General features: G+C 42.9%; 1 protein-coding gene and 1 long non-coding RNA gene across 3 annotated transcripts in view; one reads left to right on the forward strand and one right to left on the reverse strand.

Moving 5' to 3' along the window:
* LOC126983097 (protein ZBED8-like) overlaps positions 1–3,619 on the forward strand; it is a 4,202-nt gene extending 583 nt beyond the window's left edge. The window contains exons 1-2 of the mRNA XM_050835601.1: positions 1–2,513; positions 2,690–3,619. The exon at positions 1–2,513 is cut by the window's left edge and continues 583 nt beyond it. Of these exons, the coding sequence (XP_050691558.1) occupies positions 479–1,420 (942 nt within the window). The 5' untranslated portion in view covers positions 1–478 and the 3' untranslated portion in view covers positions 1,421–2,513; positions 2,690–3,619. The remainder of the gene's footprint in view (positions 2,514–2,689) is intronic.
* LOC126983108 (uncharacterized) overlaps positions 1–8,865 on the reverse strand; it is a 15,379-nt gene extending 6,514 nt beyond the window's left edge. For both annotated transcript variants that reach the window (XR_007735511.1, XR_007735510.1), the window contains exons 1-3: positions 8,698–8,865; positions 5,695–5,911; positions 5,059–5,175 (exon numbers count right to left, since the gene is read on the reverse strand). This is a non-coding gene — a long non-coding RNA (uncharacterized LOC126983108). The remainder of the gene's footprint in view (positions 1–5,058; positions 5,176–5,694; positions 5,912–8,697) is intronic.
* Between the last annotated feature and the right edge of the window lie 11,362 nt (positions 8,866–20,227).

Consider the following 20,227-nt stretch of genomic DNA (forward strand, 5'->3'; position numbering starts at 1 on the left):
CTGTACTTTCGCAGGAGAGGTTTACATTACTGAATCCTATAGATCTTGGCCTCCTCTTTCCAATGGTGTTTTTGTTTTGTAGCTGTGATGAATAGCAGGGTTGCCAGATGGCCGATTTTCCGGCCAAATTAGTTAAATTTGACCGTGAACAGTGTTGTTTGGCCGTAGAGATCGGGGATTTTTACGGCCAAATTATTTGGCCGATTTTTGGTCGTTGTTTGGCTGAAATGCAGAAAAATAGCTGCTAAAAAATTTGTATCTTCCTCGACGTTGGGATGTTGACAGGCCTCCTGTCCGTCGCCATGGTAACCATACAGAAACCAAACCTGTACGGGTAGTCGGGTACCGCGGTACATGAAAGAGACACGTCACACACTTCCTTTAGTCTCCCTTCCCCGCTTCCGCCGTTCGAGTGTCGTGATAAGCAAGTGATTTTTTTTTTCTTTTGTAGACACATACCTTATTTGGAACGTCAACCATGGCCTCTGTGAAATCGTCGTGGAAAGAACGTTATGACAGTGGGAGAAAGTATAATCCTTCATGGGAAGAAAAGTTTGTATGGGTTACGAGGACAAGTGATGGGAGTGAGAATGCATTCTGCAAACTTTGTAAAACTACCCTTGCTCCCAGGGCCAGTCGTTTGGCAGAGCACGAAAAAAGCAAAGGACATGCAAGTAGAGTGAAAGCTGCGTCAGGTAGCAGGGGTCTGCGAGAAATGTTCTCTCCACAAGAGCGAAAAGAAGAGAAGAAGCGAGTTGAACTAGAATTAGCTGTGGCTATTTTTTGCCATTGCAGTATGGCAAATGTTGACCATATTGGTGAGATAATCAGAAGAAATGGAAGAGGAAGTGAACTACAAAATATTCAGCTCCATCGTACCAAGTGTACTAAGCTTATTTCTAGAGTTGTCTCTCCCGCCTTGCTGGATGAGTTGAAAGAGGATGTGAAGGGTAAGAAATTCTCTGTCCTTGTTGATGAGGCAACAGATTTGGCAGTAAACAAGCATGTATGTGTTGTAATTAGATATTTCAGTGAGTCAAGATGCAAAATTGCCACAGAGTTTGTAGGGTTGGTGCCAGTTGTTGGTGCTACAGGCAATGATATATTCTTAGCACTGAACACTCTGCTTGAAAAGATCGGATTAACGCTGTCTGACTGTGTTGGATTTGCAAGTGATGGCGCGTCTTCAATGACAGGAGAACACAACTCTGTGTGGTCCAGAGTGAGACAGCAGTCACCATATTGTCAGCTAAATAAGTGTGTCTGCCACTCACTATCCCTTTGCGTGGAAAAGGCATTTGATAAGCTTCCATCTAGTCTTGGATATCTTCTGCATGAAATCCCTAAGTGGTTTAGCAAGAGCATAATCCGCAGAGAGAAGTACAAGGAACTTTTCCTTGTTATGGATCCCAATGAATAGAGAAAGGGAACTCCTCTTCCTTTTCAAAAGCTTTCAAATACACGTTGGCTTGTAAGAGGAAAGGTTCTCTACAATCTTTTAGTAAACTGGGAAGAGCTGCAAGCTTATTTTGCTGTTGCATTGCCTGTAGCAGATGCCTCTTGTCGCTATAAGGCACGAGAAATCTTGAACATGCTCAAAGACCCTCTTAATAAGCTCTACTTTCACTTTGTCACACCAGTTGTCTCAGAATTCGAGAGGGTTAATGCACACTTCCAAACAACTGATGGTGACCCACAAGAACTGCTCAGAGAATTGGTTCTACATCACAAGAGCTTGCAAGACAGAGTTGTCGACAGAATGGGTAAAGCACTACCACAACACAAGGTGGACTATGGTGCTAAATTCACACAGGAGTTGGATGCCTTCTTAAGCAGTCAGAAATATTCTGCTGAAGCTGTTCGTAAGGTAAATGAACTCAAAGAAAGATGCTCAAATCTTTTGCTAGAAGCTTTGACTCAGGTCGAGAAAAGACTACCAGTGGCCAAAGATATCTTCAGAGAATTAAGTGCATTCACTCCAAAGAAGGTATTGAGCCAGGTAGAACGTGTATCATTCACAAACCTACCCCTACCTCACCTGCGTAGCTGCAATGAAGATATCATTGAAGAGCAATATAGAAAAATACTACACGTAGCATGGACTGAAGAGTCAATTTTTGATGGTGAAATTCCTTTAGATTCTGTATCTTTTTGGTCAAGAGTACAGCAGTACAAGACGTCATCAGGGAAGTACGTCTTCAAAGAATTATCCAATTATGTCCTGGCTTGCCTAACAACCCCAGTCAGCAACGCAGTGGTTGAAAGAATATTTTCAACGGTGACTAACGTAAAAACAAAATCAAGAAATCGCCTTCATACTGACATGTTGGATTCCATCATACGAATTCGCTCGCACCTTCAGTTCCAAAATAAATGCTGTAAGGACTTCAAGGTTACAGCTCGCATGCTGCAACTATTCAACGCTGCGAACATGTATGCCACTCCAAACCAAGAGGAAGAAATAGAGGATATACTGGAATACTTCAACTAACAACGTCAGTGCCTTACAAATGGTAAGTTTTAAAATTTGTTACCTTATTAATTTGTCTATGGTGCTAAAACTACATTGTTTATAACCATGTTGGGTCATGTACTCCGTCCGCGCATTTATTTTACATTTGTTTTGCGACAAAGTATTTTCTGCATATAATATTTTCGCATTTGGCAGAATTTACCTGAAATTTGGCAGGAAACTGAAAAAAATTGGCCGATTTGGCCGTGACTTTGGGTGAGATTTGGCCGTCAACTGCTGTCGGACATCTGGCAACCCTGATGAATAGTTTTTGAGATACAGAGGTTAAAAGAGATCCCCTTCCCCCGCTGGGGTGCCCGAGCGCGCCTGAGGGGATAGTCTCACTGTGAGCACTTAGCAATGAAAGGGTTAAGAAGATACGTTTGACTAACGCAATATGTTCAATTTAACTGTCTTTCTCCTCAGTCTGAAGCTAGCCAGCACTGTGAGTGGAACATTTCTCTGGAATACACACACTGCATTTTGACCCCTACTATGGCACCCAAGCGTACTTCCACCTCGTCCAGTGACATAAGAACATAGGAGTCTGCAAGAGGCCGGTAAGCCTGCACGAGGCAGCTCCTCTGAACCTTGGCTCCCGTGTGTCTAACCCTACCTAATATCGCTGTCCATGACGCATCAACAAAGTGATGGTGGTGAGTGTTTTTGTTGTGTCAGTGACTTACAAATGTAATGTAGCAATTCTTTCTTTAGAAAACTTTAACTTAACCCGGTGGTGGCAGGGATCATGTTTCTTAATGGTCCCTCCAAGCAAGAAAAATGAGAAAAAATCACCCCCCACACAAACCATTTCATATTATATATCAAAGCATTTGTGATCAGTTTATGTGTTACTTTCCTCTCTGTCAAAGGCTGTAAAATAAGGCAAAAAGTAAGCAGAAAAATATATATCTACCCTTGCAGGTGAAAATATAGCCTGTTAGCTTTTGAGACCAAACCATGTAGTGAGCCTCCTCCTCCCTCCCTGCTGGCTAGGCTTCCTTTTAATATGTATTTCCACACATGATGCGGCCAATATTAGGAGTCTTTTTCCCACCAATATTTACTGTATAATTATGACTTGACTCCTGCATTAGCACCGGTGAGTGAGTTAGGGGCTTAAGGAACTTTGATGCCAGGATTGAGGTGACTTATTCCTGGTTTAAACTTATACAAAATCAGGTTGGCGACATGTCTGTGGTAAGTCCCTTGTACAATAAGAAATATTACTTTCCTCTCTGTCAAGGGCTGAATAAATAAATCAAATTAATCTAACTATATTATAAAGCAAAACCAATCTTGCATGCATAATATGTATCCAGTGCATAGTAAGCACTTTGGCAAACATATATCATTTTTTTTTTTTTTTTTTTTTTACATTGCAGCCTATTGCGCCGGTAGGCTTCTTCCCGGTGGATCCTGATGGTCGGTCCAAGGCTTCTTTCCGGTAGGTCCTGATGGTCGGCCCAGCCCGTTCTGGCGCAGGCGAGTGTTTATAGTGGCGCCATCTTGCATTGGCTCATGCTGCCCTCCCAGAGCTCATCTTTGATCCTAGAATCTAGAGTCCGGGTTGATAGGTGGTCTTCTGGACAGCATGTGGGTAGTTTTAAGCCACTCGGCGGCGGCTGAAAAATCCCAGCTTGGTGGCACCAGGCGGGGATTGAACTCGCGTCCTCCTGAACACGAGGCCGTTACTCTGACGACTCAGCCACCGCCTCCCCAGTAAATGCACCCTATGCTTAACACGGTAGCTGCGGGGATCATGTTTCTTACCCGGTAGCAGCGACAGGCCAAATTTGCGGCTTTACCGTGTAGCAGCAACGGGACAAATTTGTGGCTTTACCGTGTAGCAGCAACGGGCCAAATTTGCGGCTTTACCGTGTAGCAGCAACGGGCCAAATTTGTGGCTTTACCGTGTAGCAACAACGGGACAAATTTGTGGCTTTACCGTGTAGCAGCAACGGGCCAAATTTGCGGCTTTACCGTGTAGCAGCAACGGGAAAAATTTGTGGCTTTACCGTGTAGCAGCAACGGGACAAATTTGTGGCTTTACCGTGTAGCAGCAACGGGACAAATTTGTGGCTTTACCGTGTAGCAGCAACGGGCCAAATTTGTGGCTTTACCGTGTAGCAGCAACGGGCCAAATTTGTGTCTTTACCGTGTAGCAGCAACGGGACAAATTTGTGCCATGATTTAAACCCCCCAAAAATAGATGATGTGTAAACTGATCACAAATGCTTTGTTATGTATTATGAAATGGTTTGTGTGAGGGGTGATTTTTTCTCATTTTTCTCGCTTGGGGGGACCATTAAGAAACATGATTCCTGCTGCTACCGGGTTAGGAAACATGATTCCCGCTGCTACCACCACCACCAGGTTAAAAGGCATTTCCCTCTAAGCAAGGGGATGTAGTGAATATTTTACAACACATTTGGTTACTAAGTGAGCTGCTGAACATTTTACAGCTCAATATATCGGGTTCACCCATTGGGGGCTTCTGGCGGGGGTAATGAAGGCAGGGCAGGAAGTGAGTAAAGAAAGCTTACCTATTTCTCCAAGCTGCTGAAAAGCTTGTTGGTGAAGAATTACTTGTCGGTGAAGAGACTGTTGTTGAGGTGAGGAGTGCCCTGTGTTATGGAACCTCCCAGCACTGCTACACCAACCTGCAAATATGTGTCCACTCTCAAAGTCTTGTACCGGGAAAGACAGCATGGGATAATATATTATAAAATCTCTCTCTCTATCAAGGGCTGTATAATTAAGATAATTAATTGATACTCTCTCTCATATTTGTTTTTTTACATACTTTTCTTCCTCTACCCTCCCTCTCTCTCTCTCTCTCCTCATAACTCTATACATACAGCCAGGCCTATACTTTGAGGCAGTGCCAACATTGCCAGACTGTTGTACTCAGCCTCTTATATTTACGGACTTCCAACACAAAATCTGTCTCCTGGTCCTCAATAACGAGATTCACTTATATTTATCATTAAAATAGTTAATTCCTCTTGTTTCTTGGCAATACAGTGTATTTGTATATGCATACAGTCCCTTACAAGCTGGATAATAGTACGCGTAATAGGAATGATAATATTGACAATAATAATAGTTACAAGATAATTTAATACTAAGCTATTCTAACCTAAAACTTATTCAAACCTAGCCATACTTTTTTTCCTTACCTCCCTTGGCTGGGCCTGGTGGGGGGCCCAAGCCGGCAAGTGTTTATAGCAGCCCCATCTTGCTTTCCCTTGGACAGTCCCATACAGTCCGGGATGATGGTGGTGGTCTTCAGGACAAGTAGTCTGTGGCAGCGGCAGATTCAAACCCTCATCATCCATGACGCAGCGAACGCAGGACCGGCACGCTAACCACTCAGCCACCGTCTCCTTCCCCAGCCTGTGTTCTGACGCCAAATATGCAAAAAGTAAAACCATATGCCTCAATGTGTCATCCCAGACTATATATAAAGAGAATTAAATCTAAGTCATCCTAACCAAACTTTAATGAAACTAATCTAGCCTTAGCAAGCCACTGACAAAACACAATATAAACAGAAATGTATCTCCAGGTGTGCCCCCCCCAAGACCATATATTTAGAGAATTAAATCTAAGCTATCCTAACCTGCCCAAACTTGCTGAGCTATCCTAACAAGACCTAACTTAACCTGGTAGTAACAAGGGCCCAAATTTGTGGCTTTACAGTGTACCAGCGACGGGCCAAATTCTTGCCATGATATGTAACTTGATATATTAAGAAGGATATAAACCCCACCACCGACCATCAGGATCCACCGGGAAGAAGCCTACCAGCGCAATAGGCCAAGACGTAAAAATAAATAAATAAATAAATAAATAGATGATGCATAAACTGATCACAAATGCATTGATATATATTATGAAGTGGTTTGTGTGAGTGATGATTTTTTTCTCATTTTTCTCGCTTAGAGGGAAGGGCCTTTAACCCGGTAGTAGCAGCAGGGATCATGGTTCTTAATGGTCCCTCCAAACAAGAAAAATGGAAAAAAATCACCCATCACACAAACCATTTCATATTATATATAAAGCATTTGTGATCAGATTATGTATCATCTATTTTGGGGGGTTTATATCATGGCACAAATTTGGCCCATCGCTGCTACTCGGTAAAGCCACAAATTTGGCCCGTCGCTGCTACACGGTAAAGACACAGATTTGGCCCGTCACTGCTACCGAGTTAAGAAACATGATCCCCACAGCTACCGGGTAAACCGTACCTGCCGTGCGCTCTACTACCACAATGAAATAAAACAAATATATACTGCGTTGCACCCCAAGATAATATTTTAAGAGGCGGTCAGTATGGAGATGACCGTAGCCACCTCTCCCGCCAGTGACATCAACGGCAGTGTGGTGAGAGGCCTATCCTGCTTATTTATCCTAAACAAGTGGGTGTTATTCCAGAAAAAACACCCAAGTCTCATCCCTTCACACTTATTTATATATTCAAGGGCTGAAAAATATCAGAAACATTAACAAAAAAAAAATAGCACTAAGTTATCCTAACCTTGGATTAAACTTAGATTTTAACGTAACCTCCTGTGAGAGCAAGATAAAAATTGACAGACAAAATAAGTCAATTCCGGCCCTTACGGTACCATGAGCAGACCTCTAGAATAACACCCGATGGTCTAGGATAAAAAAGTTGGAAAATTTCATTTAGTTGGCGCAACATCTGTGGTCATATGCCGGAGAGAGACAGAAGGGGAAGGAATTATAGAAGGGAACAGATCCCAGGAGACGGGACACAACCCCCAATTAATACCTGGTACACTGCTGGGTGGACAGGGGCATAGGGTATTGGAAAAGCCTCCCAAATTTTCCCACTCTGCCCGGGAATCGAACCCAGGCTCTCTCGGTTGTGAGCCGAGTGTGCTAACTGCTAACCACTGCACCACGAAGCCCCCAGGTCTAGGATAAGATACTGGTCATCACTAAGTTATCCTAACCTTGGATTAAACTTAGATTTTAACCTTAACCTCCTGTGACAGCAAAGAAATTATTGACAGCCAAAATATAGGTTCATGCCAGCCTTCACAGTACCAGGAGCATGTATAACTCTAGAATGACACCCGATGGTCTAGGGTAAGCACATGTGGTCAAGGCAACAACGCTAACCTACATATTCCCCCTTAGAGTTAATAGGTTCACCACCCCGGGTCATCACCACCACATGCATCACCTAAAATCACCACAATCACCATCAATACCACGTCAAACACACATGAAATCACAACCATGACGATGAAAACGCAAAAAAATCAAGAGAAATAACACTGAAATAAATAAATCTGAAAAATTCGTAAAAGTCACCCCGCCCGCTAGACGAGTCACCCTTAAAACACTTCTAGCTCACGTTAACCTTCAATATTTCCTGAGTAACACAACCCACACCTCATATCTGCAATAATACAACACAAATACACCCTAATCCTTAATATAGGAGTACCCAGGCATCTTACACTGGTCAAAACTCACGGATATAAGGTCACGTATGGTTCGCTCCCATCCGCCGGTTACGCCCTTATGACCTCACCGCTAAACGCCCATAATTCAATATCTAAGACACTCACACCTCATTTGACCCCATACATTAGGTCATTCAGCTTAGTTCTCCCTCTCATAGTGTTCAAAGTTCTTAGGTGTTATTGATAACTGAGATAATGCGTCACATATGGTTCGCTCCATCCGCCGGTTACGCCATTATGACCTCACCGCTAAACGCCCATAATTCAATATTTAAGACACTCACACCTCATTTGACCCCATACATTAGGTCATTCATCTCAGTTCTCCCTATCATAGTGCCCGAATGTCTTAGAGGTCATTAATAATTAAGGTCATATATGGAGCCGGACACCCCAAGCCAGTTATATACTTGGCCTTTCTGACCTTACCGGCTTATATCCCGCTCTCCAACTTCACACACAGGAATGCAATGCACGTGTCGCCATCCCCCTCAAGCCCCGTGCCGCTATGTACTCTACTTTACCGGAAATCAGTAAAAAACGATGAACTTCTGAACAACCACGGCGGCCATTTAAATCCACCTCTCCCCCCACCGATACATTTTCCCTATTTCCACCTATTACAAGCTTTAATTCACTGCCCTCACCCACCCAAAACAATCACAAGGGACTATTTACCGTTTCTAGATGCATGGCTCCCTCGGCAACGGATAATTCGCTTCAAAAAACACAAAAATATAAGAGCCGACTCCCTTCACGGATGACAATGTGGCTTCCAGGTGTATGCGAGAAATACCTCCTCGGGGAAATAAGTCGCGACACTTCCCACTACACATGTCCAATGGGGTAAAGACAGCAAAAAACGTCTTAATTTGCCTTGATTTATGTCTCTTTAACCACCTGTGATCTATATATAAGCGTTGAGATTGCCCAAACCAGGAGAGAGTATCAGCTCAGAGTAGTTCCTCCTATGTAATCTCCTATGTGTTTGTTTTAAAGCCTTCTACTGATTTTAAGTGTTTATCTGATGTATTTGCAGTGTATTGAAGTCGCAAAGGGACAGTTAAACGATAGCAGTGAGTGATATATTGAAAATTAATCATTGTTTCAAGTCCCCTATGCGAGCTATTTTCCAGCTGCGAGCTGATTCCTGCCAGCTCAATAGATTCTCGTACTTGAATTAAATGACCCTGGACCTGTCTTTTCCGCTCCAATAACTAGATTTATTTAGAGATAGGGTCGAAATGTTTAATTAATAGGGCTTTTTTTTGCAGTGCTTAGGTATATTATCGCTGACATAAATAGTTTTAGTTTAACCTCGGAAACATTAATTACTCTATTTAACTGCCCCTTTGCCCTTTTATCGCGTGTCCTGTCATTAGTAAACCCCAATTAAGTCCTGCCGGGGCCTTAATAACAGCGGTAAGGCCTTGGAATCATTATTATTCGTGATCTTGATCTTGATCTTGATGTCACAGGTGGCTCGGGATTTCTCCCCAGCCAGGCCTTTATATCGGCAGCTCCTGTGAAAAGAAAAGAAAACAAAACATGCGGAAAGTCAATGTTCTCGGGGCAAGATATCATTCCCTACATCTTTCACGCCACATGCCTTCCAAGAACTCTTTCACTGCCTCAATCACTCGTCCACTCGTCTCTCCACTGAGCCCCAGCAGCAGCAGCATCCACTCCCTTCCAGTCCTCCCGTTTACATCACGTCCCATCTCGCTCAAAAACACATGCATCATCTTCGTTCTCTCCCTGTCATACTTCTTGCATTCCAGCACTACATGCTGCACAGTCTCGTCCACACCCCTGTCACACATCTGGCACACTTTGCTGCGGGACTCAGACCATCTATAGTTCCTTGCATTCACATCCAGACACTGCGCTCTAGCACGGAAAAGAAGATCACCTCCCAGGCTTCCCTCATACCACACCTCACACTTTGGGGCCTCTTTCTCCCTATACCAGTCGAGAGTTTCCTTTCTTTCCATCTCATTCTTCCACTTGCTCAATCCCTCATCTTTAACTGCCATATCTATCACATTCTTCCACTTTCTTACATCCCACTCAAACCCCTCTCCATTTCTGTTTGTTATTCTCCATTCAAACACATTCTGTCTATCTTCAAAGGGTCGGTACACCCACCTACTTAGCATAACATTTCTGTCTATCATTCGCCCACATTTATTCGCCCATTTGCCATCTCTTATACTCCACAAGTATACTTTCCTTGCTAATCTTGCATCCTCCATTTGTTCCAGTCTCACTTTATATCTCAAGGTTGCCTTTACTAGTCTTTCCCTAAACGTGCTCCATCCCATGTCCCCCCTAAGAGCCTCTACTGCTGCAAACCTTGGTGCATTCAGTGCCATTCTTGCTACCCTATTCTGCCCCACTTCCAATTTTTCTATCTCACTGTCATTCCACGTCATCACATCCATTCCATACATAATGCTCGGGACAGCCACACTCTTCCAAACCTCACGGATGACATCATACTTGCTCGCTCTCATCCTCGCTGCACTCCCTAAACGGCCTACCCACTGGTTTGCCATACTTATCTTTACATTCTTGGCCCTGCATCCATTCACATCCATCTACACTCCTAGATACTTTTATTCTTCCATCTGTTCCAACTCATTCCCTTCCAGACTCCAAGTTGTTTCTCTCTCGTGCTATGCACTATCATTACTTTGCTCTTCTCACTACTGAACCTAACCCCAAAATCCCTTCCATAACCCCCTACCACATCTAGGAGACTCTGTAGTTCTTCAGCAGACTCACTCATAACCACCACATCATCCGCATACAACAACACACATACTTTATCCTCTCCAATTCTCACTCCTGCATTCATTCTCCTCATTCTGACTGCTAATTCCTCTGTGAAAAGACTAAATAATGTTGGTGATAATATACAGCCTTGTCTCACTCCTCTTTCACTCTTCACCCAACCTGTCTCTAGATCACCTAGTCTATACTTTGCTCTTGTACCTACATACATACTTCTAATTATGTTAACAATCTTATCACTCAGCCCAACTTTTTCAAGCACTCTGCATAACACATCTCTATTCACCCTGTCATAAGCTTTCTCTATATCTAGGAAGCCTAAGTACAGTTTCCCTCCCTCTCTCTTTTTCCTTTCAATCAGCTCATTTACAACAAACATATTATCTTCTGCTCGCCTGTCCACTCGGAATCCGTTCTGCTCCTCACCCAGCACCCTGGCACTCTCAATCCATTTACACAACCTTTCATTCAACACAGCACTAAAGATTTTTCCTATTGAGTTTACCAGAGAGATTGGCCTATAGTTCTTTAATTCCTGCTTACTCTTATGCCCGCCCTTGTGGATCAGAGTCACTCTACATTCATTCCATTTACTTGGCACTCTCTCTTCTTCCCATACCTGGTTGAATAGCTCAGTTATTAATGGGTTGGTCTAAGTCTGGGTCTCGGCACATGTTGTGAACGAAACTGCAGAAAGTATAAAATCCTATCACTCTTCAGCACGGGCTTACAATATTATGTAATGAGCTTATATGTGGGAATTATGGCTTCAGGGAGTTCTTAATACACTTAGTAGTCTCCCTTAAGTGAAGCATGAAGGGAGGGAGGGAGGGAGAGGGAGATAGAGGGAGGGAGGAAGGGAAATGAATCACGTATTAATTAGATCTTAAAGCCATTAGTTACAACGTTTCTTCTTGTATAAACTGGTAATTATATCGCTTTTTCTCTTTAATTAAACCTAAAACCGTGTAAATAATGGCTTTGAAATATTTAATAAGGAAAGATGGACGTTGGAACAGGAAAACTCATTGTTGTACCTCAAAACTAATTGTTCCAACCTTTACATAGATTTACATAGAAAATCAGACCACACAGACCCCATGGTCCAGACTTGGTGGTCTGTCCTTAAACCTAAGTGATTTTACATTAATCAGAAGGCTCCAAAACGTTGCATTTCTACTCTAGTTGATATTAAGTTGAAGGATATATGCTGAAATGCTATATCTTATGCTATCAAGCTGATTTAAACTTACGGTCACATGCTGACTTCATGATGCATGCTGACTTGAAATAAAGGTCACAATATATGCAGTAAGTTGAGTTCAATGACGGCATTGTTCACTTGTATAATTCCTATGGTGAGCCTATAAAAAGTCAGCATTGAAAGAGATAGCCATGCTGACTCGATCTTATGCAAGCTGATTTAAACTTATGGCCATGCTGACTCATATGCTAATCTTAACTTAAATCCATGTTGAACTCCGAACTCAGCATATCAAGAAAACGATCATGCTGTCATATATAGACCACCATGCTGAGCTCAGAGTGGTTATACAGACTGAAATCAGTAACTTTTTAATGCATGCTGAGTTCAAAATAGGATCAGCATTGAGAAACAGCTAGGGGCCATCCTGAGTGAGCATTGCTGACTTGTTCATAATTAAACCCCTAGTAGCTAATAGTAGTAGTAGTAGTAGTAATAGTAGTAGTAGTAGTAGTAGTAGTAGTAGTAGTAGTAGTAGTAGTAGTAGTAGTAGTAATAGTAGTAGTAGTAGTAGTAGTAGTAGTAGTAGTAGTAGTAGTAGTAGTAGTAGTAGTAGTAGTAGTAGTAGTAGTAGTAGTAGTAGTAGTAGTAGTAGTAGTAGTAGTAGTAGTAGTAGTAATAGTAGTAGTAGTAGTAGTAGTAGTAGTAGTAGTAGTATGCTGAGCTCAGAAAAGGTCATAGGCTGAGTTGAATTAAGCATATCGCTACAAAAAAGCTTCCTGTACCGACATATGCCGAGTTGGGCGAGCCAGCTATCGGCCATGCTGACTTCAGACCATGCCGACTTAAAGAAATTCTGGGCCATGCTGAATTTGCTGAGCTTGGCTCCATATGTTTCACGAATGTAGGCAGATCAACATTGTTAATGATCGATGACACTTTGCGTACGAGGAACAAATTAAGGCGTAAAACTCAAATGTAGACAAGTAAATTCAGACTGAACCAAATTTTTCTTCATCAACGTTGTAGTGCGAGAATGGAATAAGCTCCCTGAATAAAGGGCACAAATGCTTGAATAAGCGCACGGATAAGCAATGTCAGTAAGTTATTCCAGCAACAAACTGAAAAGTAAAGTGTGATAGTATATTGCAGTGAAGAAAAATTAAGCTACACAGCACAATTGAAAGGAAAAGTGTGAATAAACAGGAGAGACGCCCGAGAGGAGGAGGAAAGGTCAAAAGAAGAAGAGGAAGAAAGTTTGTTTACATATCCGCCTAAATGCGTTCCATTTACGGCGCGAAAACCCGGACATGGGTCTGGGTTTAAAGCCGAACCTGGTTCCGGGTTTTGTGTCAAATGGAAGATGCTATAAAGGGCGGGGCGTGCTGGTTGAGAGGTGTGTTCCAGTGTTGGCTTAAATTATCATAGGAACCGTGAAGTCTTGAATAAACAGAAAAATATTGTTTCTCGCATTGTATTATTTTTTATATAAGGCCTAGAAAACTTAAATTGTTCTTATACCCAATTAATAATACAGCAACATGGAAAAATGTTGTAATAAAGCATTAAATGTGCGAAGATATTAGCGAAGAGCGGGCCTTCACCTCCTCTTCGTCAAGAGAGGAAATTATTAGTTCATTTTTTTCCCGCTCGCCGCTTCGCGCGCTGCATCAAAGACACTCCTCGTCACTGAGCATACCGTTTGGTCCACGAAGCCTCGTTTCCTCGCGGGAAGGGGGAAGAGAATCACTGAGAATACGGCCGCTTGTTTCCTCGCGTGAAGGGGGAAGAGATTCACTGAGAATACGGCCGTTAGTCCTTTGCTCTTTAATATTCTCATGGACAAAATTGCACAGTACCCCTTTCCTCAGGGCACACAAGTTTTTATATATGCTGAAGATATACTTCTTCAGTGTAATGCTCCACGGACGCTTACTTTAGCCCTCCACCAGCTTGAAGACTTGTGCACTTCTATGGGTCTAGTTGTTAATGAATCCAAAACTAAATTTCAATCAATTGCCAGATAGAGTAATATGTCGGGCATCAATGACGTCAAACTCGATCGTGTCCACTGTTACAAACACTTGGGTGTCTATCTTAGCTTTAATAAATTGAGTTAATCACGTTGCCATATTACTGCCATAATTCATACACAGAATCTGCCATAATTTATAGGCAAATTCCATAATTTTAACATTGCGACACAACAATTTGGTCCGGCTGGCGTCATGCCCAAAAGAAGAAGAGGAAGAGTAGGTTCACGGGCCGGCCTGCGTGGTGCCATAAACCTTACTTTTTCTCGTGTTTTCCTTCAAACTACAATGAAGAGAAGATCCACAGCCTGTGAGAAGAAGGTGGAGAGTACAGTGGCGGCCAGGGAAAGGAAGAAACACCGCAGAGAAGCCTTCATATGACGAAAGTGCCCTTCCACTACGCCACCACCACCACCACAACCACCACCACCAAATCACCACACTAAGGTATCTTAGTACGATGTAATTTACTTACTGATGTGACGTGCCATCTTCATTTCCTACAGTGAAGAAGGAAAATGTTATTGAAAAAGATGTTTTAGATAGGTATTGTTATGCCGGACGTGTTACTTGGGTTCCGTGTCGCCGTCAGGAGACTCCGTGGGAGGGAGATATGTAAACACTTCGCACAGCTTATGTAGTTTAATATTCTTCCTTAGTAGTACACTTCACTTTGACTCTTCACTTACCACTAGCTTACTATGACTGGGACTGGGACTCTCTCGCCCTCTTCTCCTATATATATCCAGAACAGTACAGTCTAGAATGTTACAGTATATTTTAGATCATACAAGAACATGTAGCAAAAATATATGCGAGTTGGCAACACTTCCCGCCTGGCGCCTGGCCGCGCCCCGCGGCCTATGGTCGCCGGGGGAAGCTTCCAGCACAACAGTATGTTTGAAGTTAGTTTACTGGTAGGTTTTCAGGGTAGGCCTATGCATGGATAAGCTATAACTGAGTATTAGAAACAAATCAGTACTAGACAAGTGGAGGAAGAGGCCCACCACTTCTTAAAAGCAGCTCCACCTGTTGATGTGCCGAGGACCCCCATTGGGTTTACTCACCTGGCTTACTCACCTGGTTGGCTACCCCAGCTTACTGTCATGGTTCACATATCAGTGGTACGTAGTAGGATAACCCGCAACGGTAAAGATTCATATTAGGTCCGTGCCAGTATCTCATAATCTACTTTATGAAACATCAGTATCTCTTCATAGATCTTTTCTACAAACCTTCAACAGTCATGGAAACGCTTTGAAAATCCAATTCAAGGACTTTTTTTTTACTCTTGAAAATAGGGGATAATGTTTACGGAAGCACGTCGCCTCCTCTGGCGGCGGCCGCGACGACGCTGCAGCCACCGCAGCCGTAAAATAGCTCGCAGAGGGTTTAGGGTCGGGGAGCATATGTAAACTACTCTAACTGAACTTTACGACCTACTACCGGGGGGGCTGCGCCCCCCTCGACCCCCCCTTCTAACCAGGGGGGGGGACCAGCCCCCCCATGGACCCCCCCCACATGTATATGTGACTTATTTCAGCACGGAGGTATTTCTCGCAACACCGGCTGCACCGTCGCCAGAGGAGGCGACGCGCTCTCGTAAACATTATCCCCTATTTTCAAGAGTAAAAAAAAGTCCTTGAATTGGATTTTCAAAACGTTTCCATGACTGTTGAAGGTTTGTAGAAAAGATATATGAAGAGATACTGATGTTTCATAAAGTAGATTATGAGATACTGGCACGGATCTTAACCCCATAACTGCTGGCACGCCAGCCCATCAGTTCAATTAAGGACATTATGATTTGTACAAAAATAATGGGCGGAATTGTGTGCCATGTGCAGCTAGGTGTTAAGCAAGGTGTATAGATATGAGTTCGTTACAGAACAATGTTAATAATGGGATGAGTTTTGACAGAGGCAGGTAATTATTCCGTGTACGAGAACAGTGACTGTTCAAGGGAGAGGTGAAGGCCCCGTTTAAATGCCTGGATTGTGCCAGCGCTAACAACGCTGTCTGGGAGGGATTTCCAGTGATCAATGCACCTAACACTGAAGAATCTGCGTCTACACTCAGTGGAGGTGTGTGGTTTGGCTAATTTGAATCTGTGGCCTCTGGTAGTAGTGACTGGGGAGATAGTAAATAGATCAGACGGAGAAATGGCACGCTGATCATGAAAGATCTTCCAACATTTAATGAGGTCTGCTCTCAAGAGTCTGCCTTGTACAGATTATAGGTTAAGAGCCTTGAGACGATCAGTATAACTTAGTTCAGCCAGGCCATCTATGTGCTTGGTCCAGCGGCGCTGCACTGACTCCAGCAGCCGCAGGTCACCCAGGTATCCAGTGTTCCAAACTGTTGACCCAAACTCTAGTAAAGGTCTTATGTGTGACTTGAGGATGGCTAACATAAAGTCACTGGAGCGACAGAGAGTAGATATGAGTATGTTATTGGCTAATCCTGCAGGTTTATTAACTGTTGTTCTTATATGTGCATGAAACTTGAGGGTGTTGTCGACTAGAACTCCCAGGTTAGGTAATTGCTACCGGCAAAGGCCTATAACAAATGTGTTTACAAAATCCTTTAATATTAAGCTAGAGTTACCATTTTCTGGTTACAACATGGCCTATAGGCATAACAGAAGTGACCAAAGTAGGACTTATACTTCCCGAGTTATGACATAAATAGTGTTGTGTTTCTTGGATTCCCGGAAAATTATATTTTTGAAGTATAAAATCTCCCAGAATGCTTATTTATGGGGGATTTTGAAAATAAAGAAGTGGCATGTTTTTCAACTCTTTTCTCAAGATAGTTATCAAGCCAAAAATACTTTATTTTAATTTGATGTATTTTTTACAAATTTAAAAAAAATCTATAAAGTTTTTTTTTAAATAATTAAAAATATGAAAATAAAAAAAATCAACTTTTCTTTAATAACTATTTTGAGAAAAGATGACATTTTCAAATCATATATAACATTCAGATTTATTTTAAAAAAAATAGAAACTGGCAGCTTATAAAGCACAAGTATAAAATCAGCTCTCAGAACCCTACCATGAAGGACGTTAGGAAAGGCCTTCAGTGGACTAGGAGGAGGAGGAAGAGAAAACACTCTAAAAATAATCACTCGGCAAGTAATTAACATCATCCCACAAGGTTTGAATCTCCCGCCATTTCTGTAGAAGTGGAAATCTTACTTTAAAATTAAAAATACACTAATTTGTGTTACTTAACCACCCTAACTAATAAAATAAACATAAATAACACTATAATAAACCAATAAATCCTCATAAATTCAATAAGAAAGCCAAAAAAAACATTATGGCAGTGGAAATCTTACTATTAAATCAATACTACCCTAATTCACGTAACTTAACCACCGTAACTAATAAAATAAACATTAATAACACTATTATAAACCAATAAATCCCATAACTTCCTGATGGAGTGGATGATTGACTTGGCAACTTGTAGCTTTACTCTCAGCCATTTCAAGTTCCCGACTGATGTACTAATACCCCCTCAGATTGGCTACAGTGAAGGTCGTGGCAGCCAATCAGAGAGTGTGCTGAAACTCCTGCTGTGAGCTACTCCTGAGGGCCAAGACCTGCACCCTCACCACCCCTGTAAAGGATGCCCAGCTGACCCAACCCTCCACGGTGAGTCTGTCCCACTTAATGTTGCAAGAGTTATCCGGTATCTTCACTCTCTCATGCTTTCCCTATGTCTTGTGCTGTCCAACTTAATAATGTGAGAGTTAACTGGTTTTTTCACTATCATCTTTTTAGAGTGTCTGATTAAAAAACTAATGCAAGAGTCATGGTGTCTTCACATTTTTGTTCCTGTTGAGTGCCTGGACTTATCAGCTGTCTTGTGCTGTCCAACTTATTAATGCAAGAGTCATGGTGTCTTCACTCTTAACCCTTTCATTGCTAAGCGCTCGCAAAGAGACTATCCCTTCAGGCACTCTTGGGCACCCCAGTGGGGAAAGGGAATCTCTTTTAACCGCTATATCTCAAAAACTATTCATCACAGCTACAAAACAAAGACACCATTGGAAAGAGGAGGCCAAGATCTATAGGATTCGGCTATGTAAGACTCTCCTGCGAACGTACAGGCACGTTCAGGGGGTGTTTTTTACTGTGAGTGCGACTGGTGCTCGCAGCGAGCTTTTAGCACCACCAGCAAGTGACGCTAGTGCTCGCTCTTTTAACCTCTGTATCTTAAAAAACTATTCATCACAGCTAAAAAACAAAAACACCATTGGAAAGAGGAGGCCAAGATCTATAGGATTCAGTAAAGTAAACCTCTCCTGCGAAAGTACAGGCACGTTGAGGGGGTGTTGCCTGTGAAGACGTACATTTATACGTGCGCGACGGTCAGCCGCAAGACAACTACTGTAGATCTCTTGATGATGGGGTGGTGGCAGGGCAGTATTGCCAACTGCAAAATGTACAACTATTTGGTCAAAATATCAGTCATGTGAACCTATGCAAAAATGTCGCTATATTGGACAACAACATCCACCAGTTGCTCGTCCGTAGATTTTCCACGCTGGGCTGACATGATTTTCCACCAAATTTAGTGAAGATTCCACTCACTTGTCAATCCTGTGTTGTGAGAATTAGTGTTGGAACACTCTCATACACGGGAGATTTGAGTGCGGGTGGAGCTCGCAATGAGCGTTTAGCACCACCAGCAAACACGCCTAACACTCACTGCGAGCGTTTAGCCATGAAAGGGTTAAGAAACATGAACCTCGCGGCTGCCACCACCGGGTTAAAAGAGTTAGATTCTGATGTTTCTTGGCAATAGTTAGGCGTCAGAAACCGGTAAACACAATGCTCTGAGTACGACAATCTGGCAACAGTGGCGAGGATGCCGACAGACCGCCGATCGGCTTACGTCAGCCTGGCCAGCAAGTCGGTCTGTCTGCAAGGACCGGCGTGTCTCTCCGTACAGGTGGAAGGCGTGAGCGTGGGTTCCCTTTGTTTGCCGCAAGACGAGAGTGCTCACAGCGGAAAACAATGGGAAGAGAGCCTCAGAGCTGTATTTTAAAACATTTCGGCGCCCAAGTTCACCTATTTGACAAGGCTTTCCTAAGAGTTTGGGTCATTTCCAGGAGTAGTTTTATGACCCTGGTGGTAGATTGACCCTTCTTCTGTACCGTGAACCTAAAGAAACACTCATTATAACCCGCTTGATGCCCTCTTTGACCTTTGTAAACACTTGATGTGAGAAGCAAAATTGTCTTAAAATACCAACCTCAGTTTGCTGGGAGGGTAGAGGGTAGCAGGTTGCCTAGTGGGTCAGAGGCAAGAACAAACACGTTACCTAATACGAGTGGCCATACGGGACGCGGGTAGCGGGTTCCCTCCAAGCTTACCCACTCGTATTAGATTACATGTGTTTGTTCTTGCCTCTGACCCGCTGGGCACCCCGCTACCCTCTCTCTACCCTCCCAGCAAACCACCGCGTGCAGTGTGGCCGCACCCTTAGGGCTGCGGCCACCTTGAGCTAAGAAAAATAAGGAACACAACATCCCATCCTTCAGTACAGAACCAATACATATTTTAACCCCTAAAAGTCGGCAGGTTTGAGCTTGTACAAGTTTTCCACCCCACCCGCCCACTACACTACAGTACAGCTAGCGAGTGGAAAGCTGCCGATTTTCACTTTACCATTTCCTAATACGCTCACTCTTAACCTATATACACAACCCCCGATTAATACCTGGTACCCATTCACTGCTTGGTGGATGGGCGTAGGGCAGGGGTCGGCAGCCTTTTGAACATAGAGTGCCAAGTCTAATTATTTTTATTTTAAATTTATACTCACAATATTAATGCGATCCTTGCCTTTGCTTCCCTTTGGCCAAAGTTGAAATTTCAGGTGAGTATCTGGACACCTTGAGCTTCACACAACCATCAGAATGATCCGTTGTAAGCTTGCTGCGATGGGGGTTGAGGATGTGCCTCATGTGTGAAAATATCTGCTCACATTGATATGTAGATCCAAATGCTCATAGCAATGCAAAAGCTACCTTCTTCATGCAATTTAATTTATCAGGCAGTGAGGTCCAGGAACTTAATATGGAGGCTGCATGATCATTCGTACTAGTTTCCAATATTTCTCAAAGATCTTTAAATTTAGCTGACCACAATGATGAGGC

This window comes from Eriocheir sinensis, chromosome 5 (assembly GCF_024679095.1).
Source record: "Eriocheir sinensis breed Jianghai 21 chromosome 5, ASM2467909v1, whole genome shotgun sequence".
Taxonomy (NCBI): Eukaryota; Metazoa; Arthropoda; class Malacostraca; order Decapoda; family Varunidae; genus Eriocheir; species Eriocheir sinensis.